At 43.9% G+C, this 16,200-nt stretch overlaps 1 protein-coding gene across 1 annotated transcript; it reads left to right on the top strand.

Moving 5' to 3' along the window:
* The first annotated feature begins 1,447 nt into the window (after positions 1–1,447).
* LOC108921484 (G protein-activated inward rectifier potassium channel 4-like) lies at positions 1,448–8,819 on the top strand. Its single transcript, XM_018730957.1, has 3 exons — positions 1,448–1,510; positions 1,817–2,690; positions 8,479–8,819. The coding sequence occupies exons 1-3, from the start codon at positions 1,448–1,450 to the stop codon at positions 8,817–8,819; spliced, it is 1,278 nt and encodes a 425-aa protein (XP_018586473.1).
* Positions 8,820–16,200: the final 7,381 nt, after the last annotated feature.

Genomic DNA, 16,200 nt, shown 5'->3' on the forward strand with positions numbered 1-16,200 from the left:
GAAAGCCGGGCTCTTGCGGAGCCGAAGCGTCTCGACTCAAACGGCACATATTGTGCGTGGGAGCGAACGTGTGATTGGAAAGGCGCAGCAGATGTGAAAGCGCGGGCACCGCGAGGCGCTCGGTGTCGGCCCCAGAATGGGCAGGTGCTCTGCTCTCTTTGGCAGAAAGGACCCTCCACATCCGCAGGTGGCCCCCAAGGAGCCCAAGTCCAGCCGGTGGGAAGGTGGTGGGCCGAGAGCTTGAGTCACAATGAACTTGAAAGGGTTACTCCTTGGGGTCCAGCAATAGGTGGAAGGCAGGGTTTGAGAGTGCATGCAGCTCTTTTACAAAACCTATATGTCATGAGTACGAAAAAACCTCAATAAAAATCAGGATCGCTTCCGATGTTCAGCATGTTTAGCTCATTCTGATTATTACACAGATGGGGACAAGAGCTCTGACATTCAAATGTAAATGACCTTTAAATCCTGTTAAATCAATTAACATTTAAATTGTACATCTGACACTTTTCAAATCTAATTAGTGATGAAATGCAAAACACTTGAACATACGTTACCAGGGCTACAAATTGCATTTCTATTTATATTTATATTTATAATTATATAGATATTTATATTTATTAGTCAGACAATTTTTTTCAAATTATGCACAACTCAGAGCAAAGAAAATTGCAAAGAAACAAAATAACAAACAAAGCACTTTAGATACAGATGCAAGATTATTAATGCACAGTTTATTTGTCGGAGACCATCATGTTACCGGTTCAAATCACTAGAGTAGTTGCCTATAGAAGTGACATTCAGAGACATAGATAGTCAATTTAATGTACATACATTTATTCATTTAGCTAACACTTTTCTCCAAAGCAACTTACAACGTTGAGGTACTTACAAGTATTTACACAGCTGGGTAATTTTATAAGAGCAATTTTAAGGTAAGTGCCTTACTCAAGGGTACTACAGCAGGAGGTGAGGTTCAAACCTGTCACTTTTGGGTTGCAGCTCTAACCACTACACTACCAGCACATGCTTTTGTCAGGAGACAGTAATGTACTGGCCAACTTTATACACACACACAGACACAGACACACACACACACTGTCTGAAACTGCTTGTTCCAAGCGGAGTCATGGCGAACCGGAGCCTAACCCGGCAACACAGGGCACAAGGCCGAAGGGGGAGGGGACACACCCAGGACGGGACGCCAGTCCATCGCAAGGCACCCTAAGCAGGACTCGAACCCCAGACCCATCCAACTTTATACATAAATACTATATGCTTGAGCATATTTGCTGAATCACAGAAACACAGTTCCTGCTCTAAATTTACCCATTTTGACTAAAAACCAAGAGCCCTAACCACTGAGCCATGCACATGCCTCTGCAGCTTGGGAAAAAGTGAGTGAAGCTTGTTTCTCCGTCTCCCTGGTCCAGGAAGCCAGCTGATGATGGCTGGTGACTCACAAGCATACACAGATCATCACATGGAGACAGGAGTTATGGCCACAGAGGTGAGATACACAAAGTTACTGGTTCTGAACACGTCTATGATCCACACACCTCTTAATATAACTGCAGTATGTTAATCTTGACATGCAGGATTCAACCTGAGGACGAAACTATATCTTTTGTACCTCCACTGAGGTTCATAAATGGAACACCGACATGCAATGAGAAGTGAGACAGTAGGGGTTTATGATCTAAGCTTGTAACACAAAGTCCCAGTAATTGCTCAGCAATATAAATTGGTGACCTTGTAAAACCCTGTCAATAAAAAGATAACTTGTAGCTCATCTCGCCATGTCACTGTGTTACAGGTAAAGAGGCTCCCTAAACACATAAGAGAGGCCCATGTGGCTACTGACTGCACGTGTCTGATTGCTGACAATATCAAGAAGCCAAGGCAGCGCTACGTCCAAAAGGATGGCAAGTGCAACGTGCACCATGGTAATGTCCAGGAGACCTATCGCTACTTCAGTGACCTCTTCACCACGCTCGTGGACCTCAAGTGGCGCTTCAGCCTCCTCGTCTTCACCTTGGTGTACTGTGTTACCTGGCTCTTCTTTGGCTTCCTCTGGTGGCTAATCGCCTACATCCGAGGAGACCTAGTTCATGGCGATGAGCAGGGATGGACACCTTGCGTGGAGAACCTCAACAGCTTTGTGTCAGCCTTTCTCTTCTCTATTGAGACGGAGACCACCATCGGCTACGGCTATCGTGTCATCACTGACGAGTGCCCTGAGGGCATTGTGTTGCTGCTCGTGCAAGCTATCGTGGGTTCCATCGTCAATGCTATGATGGTGGGCTGTATGTTTGTGAAGATCTCGCAGCCCAAGAAGCGAGCTGAGACCTTGGTGTTCTCTCACAAGGCTGTGGTGTCACTGCGCAATGGCCGCCTCTGCCTCATGTTCCGGGTCGGCGACCTGCGCAACTCTCACATTGTAGAGGCCTCGATCCGCGCCAAGCTCATCCGCTCACAGCAGACCTCTGAGGGCGAGTTCATCCCACTCAACCAAACAGACATCAACGTGGGGTTTGACACAGGCGACGACCGCCTGTTCCTGGTCTCACCGCTCATCATCGCCCACGAGATCAACGAGCGTAGTCCTTTCTGGGATTGGAGCCAGGCAAGGATGGAGAAGGAGGAGTTTGAGATCGTGGTCATCTTGGAAGGCATGGTGGAGGCCACAGGTGGGTCTTTGCTAATAGCTCTGTAACACATTTTATTTTAGATTGTTCTCTGTTGTTCATCTCAATTTCATTTCTGGTGTTTGTGAAGCATGTATGACCATATTGACCATTTTTCAAAAGCTTGCCTCAGTGATGCCCATGTGATGTGTTTTCATGATGAAGCCATTCAGCCATGGCAACTGCAACAAATCCTGGTTAAGAGGAGTACCTGTGTTGAACTGTTGAGCTGGAAAGAATACCGTAGAGTTGAGGAATCTGATCATACACCTATTGCTGAACAACCCAAAGTCAAAGTTGTCCACACTTCTGATGTTTGACTGCTTAATGTGGATCTGTGAAGTAAGATGACAATGCCAGAAAATACAGCCACAGGTCAGCTAACCCAGACTTTCATATAAGCAAATATAGTTTTGTGCTGGAAGTCTGATCCTCAAATTCAGGGGATGCGTCTACTCCAGTAACATGTCCATGTTCTCCACATCATATCCACCCTTGTTCTCTGTCCTTGCTCACACGCTCTTGTTTCTCACTTCTGATGAATTAGTGACGTTTCAAACCACTTCAACAAAAGTCACTGTAGACATCGATGAGGGCTATGGGTAGTGTAGTGGTAAGCTATGTGGTAAAACTTAGAAGTCCCAGCTTTTAATCTCACCCCCTACTGTAATAGCCCTAAGCAAGGTTCTTATGCAGACTGCGAGTAGCATAGAAGTAAGTACTGCTGGTTGTGGGCTTAGAGATCATCACTTTGAATCTCACCTCCTGCTGTTGTACCCTAGAGACAGTATTTAACCTAAACTGCTCTGCTGAAAACTACTCACCAGTATAAATGGGTAAATAACTGCTGCATAATTCTTAGGTAACTTAACATTCTAATCTGCTTTTTGGAGAAAAGTGTCAACTAAATAAATAAATGTAATGTACTTACCCAGAATTGATTCTGCGAAAATTACTCAGCTGGATGAATGGGTAAATCATTGAAAGTACCTCACCACTGCAAGTCTTTTTGTAGAAAAGCACCAAATCAATGTAAATAGAGGTAGACTACAGATGGATTTTTGGTGATGTTGTAACTGATTATATTCTTTGACCAGTTTAATGCTATATATTTTATAAAACACCAGTGGTTTGTTTGGATTTTTTGATGACAAAGAATAATAAATAAGAACGTTTTTGAATAACATCTTTGAAAATGCGAAAACGATGATATGTACAGGGAGTGGACAAAACAACAGAAGCACAATATGTTCGCTATTGAGCAGTGTGTGTCAGCTATGAAAAAGATCTGAAAATTAATACTTACTGCATATGTGAATTTTCAAAGCAGCATGAGTCCACTAATAGAGTTCCAAAGGGCCCAAGTTGCTCAAGCTGCAGTTGCATCTGTCACAAAAACTGCAAAATTATTTAATTTGTCATGGGAAACTATCTAAAAAATAACGACAACATTTGCCAATCCCTGAAAAACTGCACTGGCAAAGAGGATCAGTTGTCACAAGGTCTGGGAGCTTTAACTGCAAGGTCACAGCTCTAACCATTGTTCTGCCCTAAATACTTGACGTCCGTAAAATTTTACACAACATTTTTTTAATTAATTCAAGTTGAAGTGATAGGAATTTTAATTTTTTAATTTTTCGTTAATTTTTTAGGGGGTCTTAAATAAAAAATAACTGCTATATTATACAAAACCCTCAGAAGTCACCTCCAGCTGCAGTTTAAATATAAAAGAAAATATAAGGTAAGCAAAAAAAGCATCAGAAAATCAATGTCTATTGCCAAGAACAAAAAACAGCAACTCTTGTATTCCTCATGACTATTTCTCCCTGCTAATTGTTTCCTTACTCTGGTTTCATGGGCACTAGCCAGCAGATCATTAATTCAGATAATGGGGCCCAAAGTGCAATTTTGGTAATTTATTTGCCTAATGCCAAGGCCAGTCCAGAGACTTTATTCAAATCAAAGCACAATTTGCAATGCAAGTTTTTTATATCGCACACATTATCCTGCAACATATGGGTGCATTTTTCACAGACCTGTAAACCCCTCAAGAAACTTCTGGCACTGAACATGAAGTTGCACTGCTTCACTATTATACTCAGTCTAATCCAGGTCAGATTATATGATACATTACATTTATTTATTTACATAGCAGACGTTTTTTTCCAAAGCAACTTCCTATAGATACTATGTAGTGTTATCAGCCCACACACCATATTCACCAAGGTGACTTACACTGCTTAGATACACTACTTACATTGGGTCACTCATCCATCCATCAGTGGAACACACTCTCTCTGTCACTCACTCACTATGGGGGAACCTGAACAACATGTCTCTGGACTGTGGGAGGAAACCAGAGCACCCAGGCGCTGTGAGACAGCAGCGCTACTCGCTCTGCCACCATGCCGCCCTGCTTTGCCATGGGTCTGAAAGAGTTGGGATTGAGACCCTTCTTGAATGCTGGGAGGGATTCAGCAGTTCTGAGAGACAGAGAGAGCTTGATAGCCATTTTGGGGGCAAAATCAAGGACACGTGTACTTTTGATTTTGGACACCCGCTCTGTTTGACAAGCAAGTGCCGAGGTGAAAAATAAGAGCTAAAAGTATCGTCTAATGTTTAGCCAGCTGTTCAAGCACTTTTGTTTACTTTTGTTTGAGCTGTGTATCACTTCAGAAAAAAGCACGTGCTAAATTATTGTAAATGTAAGTGAGTGACATAAAAATACAATTGCACGTTCCATTTCTTAAATGTCTCATTCATTTTCCTTGACATTCTCAGGGTTTCGCGAATTAAATTGCCATCTGACATCTTGCGCATGGAAAAGAGGCCGGCACTGTTTTTGCAGAGGTGTGACATCTGATGATGCGTCATTTCCCTTTAACAAGTGACAAACCTCTGCCATCGCCCTTTCCGACGGGCGGTAAAACATTCCGTTTCCGTCATGTTTTATTCAGTGGCTTGTGGTGAAATGTTCCCATTCACTCCTGTACCTGTGATTCTCAGGTCTCCAGTTTCGGCAATAATTAGGACGCACCCTGGCAGAGCACAGTTTCAGTGATGCATCCTGGATGGAAGAAATTCTTTTCATATAGGGTCCTTCTAGAACGACTGGAGTCAGTTTTCACCAGATCCCTTCTTTGAGGTCAATCTTAAAATTTCAGATGCCCTCCTTAGTAGTTTCTTCCGAAGGATGGTAAAGCATCGAGTTTACAATATCGATCTCATAGCATTTTTGTAGGATTTTTCGTTTCTGTAAATAACGACACGCAGTCAACAAAAAAAAAACGGTGCGTCGTTGTAGCGCGGCCAGCCGATGTCATCGTACAGCAGATAGAGCAATCGTCTTCATATTTTGTAACCAAATATCGGGACTCAAAAATTATAAAAGGTTGATGAGAAAGTTGTCGTAAGTCCAGGCTGTCGTAAGTCGCATACCTCGTAAGTCGAGGACTCTGATCAAGCCACAGGAATGAGATTAGATGCCACACGCTTCGGAAGGGCTAAGACATTATTTGCCAGATCAAACTTCTCCACCGTCTTTTTGTCTTTCTCAGCATCATGGTTCTCTGCTCCTCTGACACAAGAGAAGTTCCCTCCTTTTGCACTTCATCATAGCCAATGGTCTCCTACTACAGAGCCCTTGAAGAACTGCTCCAGTGAAAGAAAAGTAGCCCAGTTGTATCTTACAACCGAAGAGCAAGGGGAAACTTCTCTTCAACCTCCTTGTCTGGAGTTTGAAGAGTTTATTTATTTGTTTGCTTGTTTGTTGGTCCAAAACAGCCTGCAATCTTCAGCTGCTACTAATTATTCATCTATTTATACAGCTGAGAACTTTTTACTGTATTGATTCAAGGTAAGTACCTCGCTCAAGGTTACTGCAGCGGGATGTGAGATTCAAACATAAATACTTCAAGTAGAAGATAATGGTGCTGTAACGACCCGTGTTACTGAGGGGTGTCGTGTTCGACCGGGAAAAGATGCTTATTGTAAATAGCTGAGAATTGTGGGTAAAATGTGACATAGTTGTTCAACCGCTGTGGGGTCTCATGAGGATTATGAGGAGGTGAGTGTCTGTTGGACAGTGTGGGAGAGGAAGGAAAGCTTGAGAAAGGCTACACAGGCTGGGAAGGCTGGTTTGAGGTATAGGTCTTTGAGGAAAGGGGGTCTTTGGGCCAAGAGTATTATTTCCATGAGTTCGCACCCATACTTCTCGCTGTGTGCCGGTGTTCCAATAAACATTCGTAATAAATGCTGTCCGTGCGCCCTTCTTCGCCCCGTCCGAATCCAGAGCACTACAGTGCTAACCACTATGCCACCTGCTGCCTCGTGAAGCACGTGGTGCAGTCCTGAATCAGTCCAAAGAAAACTCAGAGGAGAGGTTTTTTTGCTGGTGGTAAAAACAGGTCTCCGCTATTATATAATTTGTTATGCAGAGATGCAAACTAAGCCCTCAACCCCCCGTCCCCCCCCCCGTCTGAGTCAGACAGCTAGCGCACGGCCCAAGTTATTAATCAGTTATTTATGTTAGAGCAAAATGAATGCAAAGCAATTATTGCACCTTCACATGACCAGCGGTACAGGAACAGTGACCTGGAACAGTGACTTTGAGTCACAAGAACACGGCTCTTCATGACTTCGAGCAGCCAAGCTGCCTCTGAGATGTTTGTTTAAACTCACCTGCTCACATCATGATGTTTTAAGTGTTATTTATTAAAAAAGTTAGATGTATTGGATGAAGGGGGCAAGGTCGAGGGACTCCGCAAAGGGTTCGGAGGCAGAGCCCTCCGGGGAGCTCAACTGTGGACGTTTTGATCATAAGTCCAGATACTTGACGTTCAGATGAACCAAAGAGCAGAGGGAGAAGGTCCGTGTTATTATTATACAGGTGATCTTCCACTTACAACAGGATTGCATACCTTCCTTTACACAGATTTTGCAATGTTTTTCTTTATCAGTTTCATATATTACACACAAACACACACATATCTACAACCATTTGTCCCAAGCAGGGTTGCGACGAACCGCAGCTTGACCCGGCAATACAGGGTGCAAGGCTGAAGGGGGAGGGGACACACCCAGGACAGGACGCCAGTCCACTGCAAGGCACCCCAAGCAGGACTCGAACCCAGACCCACCATACAGTGGGCCCTGATTTCATATATTATTTGTGTTTAAATAATACTAATATAGAATAGTGATATGAATACAGTACAGCATTGTATTTCCATGCAGTACTACTCTTTTCACTTTCATTTCTAAATCAATTGTCTGTCATTTTTCCTATTCGGCACCACCAGAACACTCACTTCTTTGTTTCCTAGCCATTTTAAAGAAAAAATAACTTGTAGAGAATCACAAATCAAGTCTTTTACAGACAATGAACAGTGGTTACTAGACATGCAGACGCTGACTGAGACGCAGACAGTATTAAATACTCGATGAGCCGACGTCATCCTTGGACATAGCGGACAACCTTTGGGACTCAAAGGCAATGTGTTTATTTGACGCTTTCCTCCAAAGACACTTATGATATTAAGCCACTTACACCAATTGATACAGTTGGACAATTTAGGGTAGAGACCTTCCTTAAAGGTATTAAAACGAGAGGTCGGATTTGAACTTCCAACCTTTGGACCTAAAGGCAGCAGTGGCAACCCCCCCCGTTGTAAGCTGTCGCTTTATGGAAGAAGGTTAATTGGACAGCTGTCATAAGTGTAGGTTGTTGAAGCAGCACATGTAACATCTCACACCTGTCTTGTTCTTCTCTCACCACCCGCCATCCATTCAGGGATGACCTGTCAGGCGAGGAGCTCATACCTGGACACGGAGGTGTTGTGGGGCTACCGCTTCACCCCTGTGCTCACCTTGGAGCAGGGCTTCTATGAGGTGGACTACAACAGCTTCCATGAGATCTACGCCACCCACACCCCCTCATGCAGCGCCAGGGAGCTGGCTGCTGGGCAGCGGGGGGTTCAGGACCCCCTCCAGCCTCCACTCCTCCCTTTGGAGCACAGACCTCGTCTTCTGGACCTCCCTGCCATCCACAACCTGCCACTCATGGAGTGTGATGAGGAAATGGGCTTGGAGGAGGCGAACGGTTCCACGGTTGCCAATCCACACCGGTCCTGAAGGCTGCGGGGTGTGGGTTGGTGGAGGTGGTGGTGGTTTCCTTGTCAGTGATACGGACAGTGACTGCCTTTGATCATGGCAGGAGGCGATATAGTGGTTAGAACCACCACGTTGCACTTAAAGACACTGGGTTCAAATCCCACCTCTTCTTGTAATATCTTTGATCAAGGCCCTTACTTTGAACTGATACAGTAACAATAACCTTACTGTATGAATGAGTAGAGAAAAGTGCCAGTTAAATTACTAAAGAGTTAAAATACTCAGTGCTCATCCTCCCTCACCGTACAAGTGGGAGCAGTGGTTTGAGCTGTCTCTTTCCAATCTAAAGGTCCCAGGTTCAAATCTACCTCCTGCTGTACAGTAGTACCCTTGATCAAGGAACTTAACCTGAAGTGATGCAGTAATAATGACCATATCAGAAGTGCTGGTGTCAGCTAGCAGCGGTGGCCCCGTGAGCAGCGGAGCTCTCCTGTTCTCCTGCGGAGTGGTATGGTGGCACAGTGAGTAGCGCTGCTGTCTCACAGTGCCTGGGTGGTGTGGAAGGATGTGGGTTCAATCCCTGCTCAGTCTGTGTGGAGTTTGCATGTTCTCCCTCTGTGCGTGTGGGTTTTCTCCAGGTGCTCTGGTTTCCTCCCACAGTCCAAAGATATGCTGTTCAGGTTCCCCATAGTGTGTGAATGACACAGAGATAGTGTGTTCCACTGATGTTTGGATGAGTGACCCAGTGTAAGTCACCTTGGTGAATAAGGTGTGTGGGCTCATAACACTACATAGAGTTCATTGGAAGTTGCTTTGGAGAAAAGTGCTGGCTAAATATGAAAATGTTCTGTCCCCAGGTATGATTGTATGACAGAGAAATGTCACTCATGCAGGCAAGCTGAAGTGAAAGTACATGGAAATGTTCTGCATTTAAAAGCGCTGCCAGCACATTCACGGGCAGGTTGGAGTAAAAATGATGTATGAGCGCTGAACAATACATGAAACATAGGAAGGAAGCTGTAACATCATCATCTTGTATTTATCGATGAGTCAGGCCCTTCCCTCCCCACAAAGCGTTTTCTATTCGCACATTTCAGCTTCTTCATTTATGGTTAAACATGACTCCTCATGGGACTTATTATGTTAATTGACTTTTATGTGTTTAACATTACTTTATTCTTTGGCCCCATGAATAGTACCGACAGTTACACACCGTAGCTTTTAATATTACGAAAGTGTTACATTCATCTACTGTATACAGTCTACATTTATCCTGTCTAATGGTCAATTTTTTGCCAAATTAAAATTGCTCAAATACTAAAATCTGTGATTTTTCAATAAAATGCAGGTGTCTGTTTGGTCTGTTCAGTATGGAATCCTTCATATTCACTTAGCTTTGGTGCATTTACAGGTGTGTGTGAGAGAGACTGTTTAAAATTTCAGTGAAAAATTAAAATGAAAAAGGTCAAAGGTATGCAATGCACAGTACTGCATTCTAATTCTTCTATTATGATGTGAATTACTAAAAAGTTTTTGTTACCCCTATACGACTCCTCCTGAATATGTCGGGGGTGTCGCAGCAGTAGGAGCTGTTGTTTTGCAATCGAAGGACTGGGATTCGAACCCTACCTGCTGCTGTGGTACGTTTGGTCAAAGTGCTTCTTGTTGAGCACGGCCTCGCTACATAAGACTTGAGGAGGCCGGTCGGCGGTGACGGACGGATCCCATGCTGACTGAAGATGATGAGCAACTGCCGTGATGGATGAGACGTTCCATGCTGAGCTGGGGATTCAAGGTACCATATAGCAAAAATATCATTGTTACTTGTTAACTGGCTTAGGATTGTTACTCAATCTAGAGTCCCCAGGAGGGGTGGGCAACCACTGGCCCTTGGACCCCCAGAGGTTTTTTTCTCCCTCAACTTTCAGTTGGGAGTTTTTGTTCCTTTCCTCCGTGGCCGGTAGGCATACTTATAGCTCTATGAAAGTACTTTATTATGGTAGTCATTAGTCAACTGCCTTTTTTGTTTCTTATCTGATCTATTTGTTATTCTTGCCTCATGCCTGTGTTAAAGCGCTCTGTGTCACTGCGTGAGAAGAGCGCTCTATAAAAATAAACTGAATGCTTACTGTGAATTCATACAGGAAACACTGTTCTGGTGTATAAATGAGTAAATCATTGTAGGTAGTTAAAGTACAACCCTAATGCATTAAGCCACCTTCGAGGAAATTGTCGGATAAATGAATTAGTGTAATTACCGGTGCCCGTGGGGGCTTAAAGCAGTCGAAGACGGCGGACAGATGAAAACGGGTGACGGGCGATGACAAAACGGCGAGCGCATTCTTCCTCTTCTAGAACAATCGACTACAATCGCTTTAACAGGAGTTATTTTTCTGCTTTCAGAATTTGCAATTCAATGAACGGGCTAAGTGCTTGCTGCAGCCGTGACTCCGAACCCCTGATTCCCCTGAACTGGAATATAACGCGGACGTCCAAAAATAATCGGAGGCATTTCTGAGAAGCGTGATTCACTTCAGCGGGAACTGTAACAGTTTGGAAGCGGAGAGCTTATGTGGGAGGCGCCTACGGCAGTAACCACAGGCCAGGGGTGTTGCTGAAGGGCAAAACGAAGGAAGACAGAGCAGTTCTCATATTTCCGAATATGCGTTATTATTATTATTATTATTGGCAAACTGAGATTGACAATAAAAACAAATCATCACTTCTGAAGTGTATTTTCCATGTTAGCAACACTTTGACTTATTGCTATGCAGGTATTTCCCTATATTAAAAAAACAAGCACATTTTAGACAAATCACACTTTTGCTGCATCATCTAACCTTTTATATAAAATTATACACAACTAGGCTTGAAGAATTTCATCATTAACTACTGTGTTCTTGTATTAACCTAAAATGTATGGTGAAGCATGAACACATTAACAGAAACATACACAATGGAACTAATAAATGTTACAGATTTTACTGCTCCATTAAAGGACAGTGGGGAACAGGATGATTGGGGGGTTTTTTTAAGCTAATGGCTCTGGGTTCAAATCCCCACTCTGCTTTAGTTACCTTGAGCAAGGTACTCACCCTGAATTGAAACAGTAAAAATTCCCTGCTAGATAAATGGGTAAATCACAGTAAGTAGCTTGCAGTATAAAGGTAATATTGTAATTCATCTCGGAGAAAAGCATCGGCAAAATGTATCATTATTATTATTATTATTATTAGGGGGCACGGTGCACAGCAGGTTTGGCCTGTGCCTGCTCTCTGGTGGGTCTGGGGTTTGAGTCCTGCTTGTGGTGCCCTGTGATGGACTGGCGTCCCGTCCTGGGTGTGTCCCCTCCAGCCTTCCACCCTGTGTTGCCGGGTTAGGCTCCGATTTGTAGTGACCCCACTTGGGACAAGGGATATTATTATTATTATTATTATTATTATTATTATTATTATTATTATCATTATAGCTCCTGCTGTAGTACTCCTGACTGAGGTCCTAACCCTGAACTGATGCAGTATAAACTTCCCAGCTCTGTAGTTCGGTAAAATGGTTTAAACCGCTTTGGACAACATAGATAACTAATAATTTTTGTTAGTATTCCTGAGAGATAACTAAGCAAGGTTTGGATAAATCAAAGTGGTATTGGGAAATGAGTGAAGGTGACAGAGTTTGAGCACGTCCACATCCCCACTCCTCCGCTGTCGTCAGAGGTGCATGGAAAACGTGCTTCGGACGTCATTGGAAATAGCGCTCGTGTGTTGATTCGCGCTCCGAAAAAGGCGGTAATCTGTTGTGACAAACTGCAGAACAACATTCGGGACATCTTGGTCCTGTATGGCACAGTTTACCAGGGTCTGGGTGTGTGTGCGTGTATGTGTGCATATGTGTGTGTGTGTCAACATGCGCTTAGTTGACTAAAAGAAATGAGGGCGCAGATCATTCTGCCCCAGGGCCGCTTCCATCTTTTTCATTCACTGAAGGGCCTTTTCATTCAATAGTTCAGGTAAACAGCTGGCCATGTATAATGAGAATGTGTAAAAAGTGTGAAAAGCGTTGTATAACGCAATTATGGGAGAATCCCGCACATTTTGTGTCTGGGTTTTCCTATTATTGGAATCATTATTGTAGCAGGTAGGGGGAATGACTGGTAGCCTGAAGGTTGTCAGTTTGAATCCTGCTCCAGCTGTAAATCACTGCAGATAAAGGTGTCAGGAAAATATCAAATGAAGAGGTGTTTGTTTGATACACCAGGTGGAATAGTGGTGACAGACGCCACCTTGCACTTAGAAGGACACAGGTTCTCCACTACTGCTGTACTGTACCCTGAATCGACACAGTAAAAATAACTCTGCTGTATGAAATATTTGGGTAAATACTTGTAGATAGCCCACAGTGCAAACCTTATATATAATGGCCAATAATGGTCAACAGTAACTAGCTGACTGTGACCTTTCATTTGTATTGTGTTTATTTTAGTCTAATCGACAGTATCTACATAATTTTATTGGCATAACAGATTTTATTCAATGAAAAGGAATATAAATATACTTTCTGCTTGAGTTAAATCTGTATATTAAAGCTGATAATGTTGCTATCGGCTTGGAAAATAACTCATTCGAATCAAAGTAGCTTGAGCAGTTCTTTTACCCCTTTTTTTTAATTTACTTGTATCATTTTACTTGAGCACTGTTTTTTCAATACGAGGGGGTGCGGTGGCGCAGTGGGTTGGACCGCAGTCCTACTCTCCGGTGGGTCTGGGGTTCGAGTCCCGCTTGGGGTGCCTTGTGACGGACTGGCGTCCCGTCCTGGGTGCATCCCCTTCCCCCTCTGGCCTTACGCCCTGTGTTGCCGGGTAGGCTCCGGTTCCCCGTGACCCCGTAAGGGATGAGCGGTTCTGCAAATGTGTGTGTGTGTTTTTTCCATATTCTACCCATCTCTAAGTTTGTGTTTTATTATTATTATTATTATTATTGTTAATAATAACGGTTCATTAATAAACAATAATAATAATAATAATACGTTTTTTCCCAAGGTGACTTGGACAACATCAGATCTGTACACTAAGCTACTTACACTGATGTACCCATTTTTACAACTGGGTAATTTTTACTATGTTAATTGAGAGTAAATACTTTTAGCAAAGAGGGGGGTGCAGTGGCTGCGCTATAAAAAAAAAGCTTTTCTAGTGTGCAAATGAAGATGCTGTTGTTCTCTTCTGTGCAGTAGTGTACCGTGTTTATGCTCCCAGTACGTGATGTCGAAGCCACGGTCTTGTCTGGGATGTCTAACGCAGACATTGCCCTTGAAACACAGCACGCGTCTATAGGCACCGAGTGAGAATCTTTTCTTCACAAGAACTCCAAAGAGCATCCAGCAGCCCACTCCCTCCTACGGACCGACACGCAGATTACAAAAGGGGATGTTTACCACGCTGCAGGACTGAACCACGTTCCTGCTGCGGTACGAATCAATATGCTGTTTTCGTAGAGTCACTGTGGACCCCGTCAGATCTCTGCATACCTCCTACAGAGAACTGCTGTTCCTCTCCCAGGATCTGTGGCCATTTCTGGATAAGGTGGTTGCTTTCATGGAGGGCCAACCCCGAAAGGTGAACAAAGCTGACCCTCCCAGCATCTTGCATGTCTACAACGGGACTTTCAGGAAGTATAGATGTCCATTCTTGAGTGTCTCCTCAGGAGGGAGCTCCGCTACAGCCATCACCGGGAACCGTGTCTGTAACTGGGCGGCGTTCTGAACTCGTGGGCACAACTCCAGGGTATCGTGGAGCCGCGGTGTTTCAGGAGTCCTCGAGTTTCTCTGCCAAGAACCATAACAAAAAGTCCAACCGCTAGTGTTTTCCTCTGAAGAATTACGTCTGTGCCCGCAGTCACTTCAGAATCACATAAACATGCTGAAACATACCAGACAAGCCCAAAATGAACAGTTAGTTAGTTTTTACCTACCATCACTATCATGCCTTTGTATCAGTTCATGCTAAGAACCTTGACCAAGGCTAAAATAACAGAAGAGAGATTCAAATTGGGCACATTTTCCCCTAACCGCTACGCCACCTCCTGGTCAAAATGTGCTGTTGCGGTTATTCTATTTTAAACCACAATTTGTCTGGTATTTGAAGGGAGCTGAGCGTCAGGTGCAGAACAGCCTTAGAGATGAATTCCTCAAGCAGTAAGCTGTTTAGGTGTCTCAGAAGGACCTCGGTGGTGTCCGAACACACAAAACCAGACTCCTAGATGATACATAATTTCCCACAGAAGTGAATGGATGGTCTCTCTGAAACTCGTTTCTTTTTATATAACCCAGTCGTTACATAATGGCCAACAAGTGAGAATTCATTGCATTCCAACATCTTTGGTAAAGTACATGAGGGCCTGAGAAGTCATGTTTTTATGACAAAAAAAAGTTAAAAGCAGGTGTGAAAACCAGTGCACTGCTCAAGAACTGCGGGGGGCGCAATAGCGGAGCAGGGTTGTCCGCGTCCTCCTCGGCGGTGGGTCTGGGGTTCGAGCCCTGCTTGGAGTGCCCTATAACGGACTGGCATCCCATCCAGGGTATATCCCCTTGTGCCCTGTGGTGTCGGGTTAGGTTCCGGTTTGCCACGACCCCGCTTGAGACAAACAGCATCAGACAGTGTGTGCGCTCAAGAAATGATTGAACAGCATGCATCATGAAGTGCTTGAGTTGTAAAAATAACAGTTAAAAAAAATCTGAATCAATTAATGCAGCTGAATTGCTGCATTTCACCCTTGGAGGAGGTGTAGCTCTCCTTTTCCACATGCATTAGTCCCGTGTTGTAGAAAACATGGTAAAACACAGTAAACACAGACCATGCCGCAAAGCGGCACTCGTCCTTTATGTGGTTCTTTGTTGGATTGTGGTGTCATGTTATTGTCTCCCCTTTCGCAGCCCACTGTGCACAAAGACTGGCGATTGTTGCTGTGGCCTGGTGCAATTGAGCAAAAAAAAAAAAATAAAGAAAAATCCCTCCTATCCAGTTAAATTCATGCTTGTGAATTGATTTTTTCCATTTTCATTTGTTTTGAGTCAATTTAATGAAATCTAAGTTATCAGTCAATTCGAATAATGAATCGTGAATGAAGCAGTACGGAGTTATACAGATGGGGTTGGTGTAAACCGACTCCTCCAGGGGACACCGTTCAAGATTATGGTTATCATACTCATAACTGATCGTGGCAGCATGGTGGCACAGCGAGTTAACGTGGCTGTCTTACAGCACCTTGGTGGTACAAGTGGACATGGATTCAGTCCCTGCTCAGCCTGTGTGAAGTTTTCATGTTCTCCCCATGTCTGTGTGGGTTTCCTCCAGGTGCTTTGGTTTCCTCCCACAGTCCAAAGACATGCTGTGCAGATTCACCCATAG

This window comes from Scleropages formosus, chromosome 25 (genome assembly GCF_900964775.1).
Source record: "Scleropages formosus chromosome 25, fSclFor1.1, whole genome shotgun sequence".
NCBI lineage: Eukaryota > Metazoa > Chordata > Actinopteri > Osteoglossiformes > Osteoglossidae > Scleropages > Scleropages formosus.

Excerpts from the sequence above, each read along its gene's own strand:
- LOC108921484 (XM_018730957.1), top strand. The coding sequence starts at position 1,448 with ATGGCTGGTGACTCACAAGCATACACAGATCATCACATGGAGACAGGA. Across the intron at positions 1,511-1,816 it reads CAGGAGTTATGGCCACAGAG|GTAAAGAGGCTCCCTAAACA; the intron begins GTGAGATACACA and ends ACTGTGTTACAG. Across the intron at positions 2,691-8,478 it reads AGGCATGGTGGAGGCCACAG|GGATGACCTGTCAGGCGAGG; the intron begins GTGGGTCTTTGC and ends CCATCCATTCAG.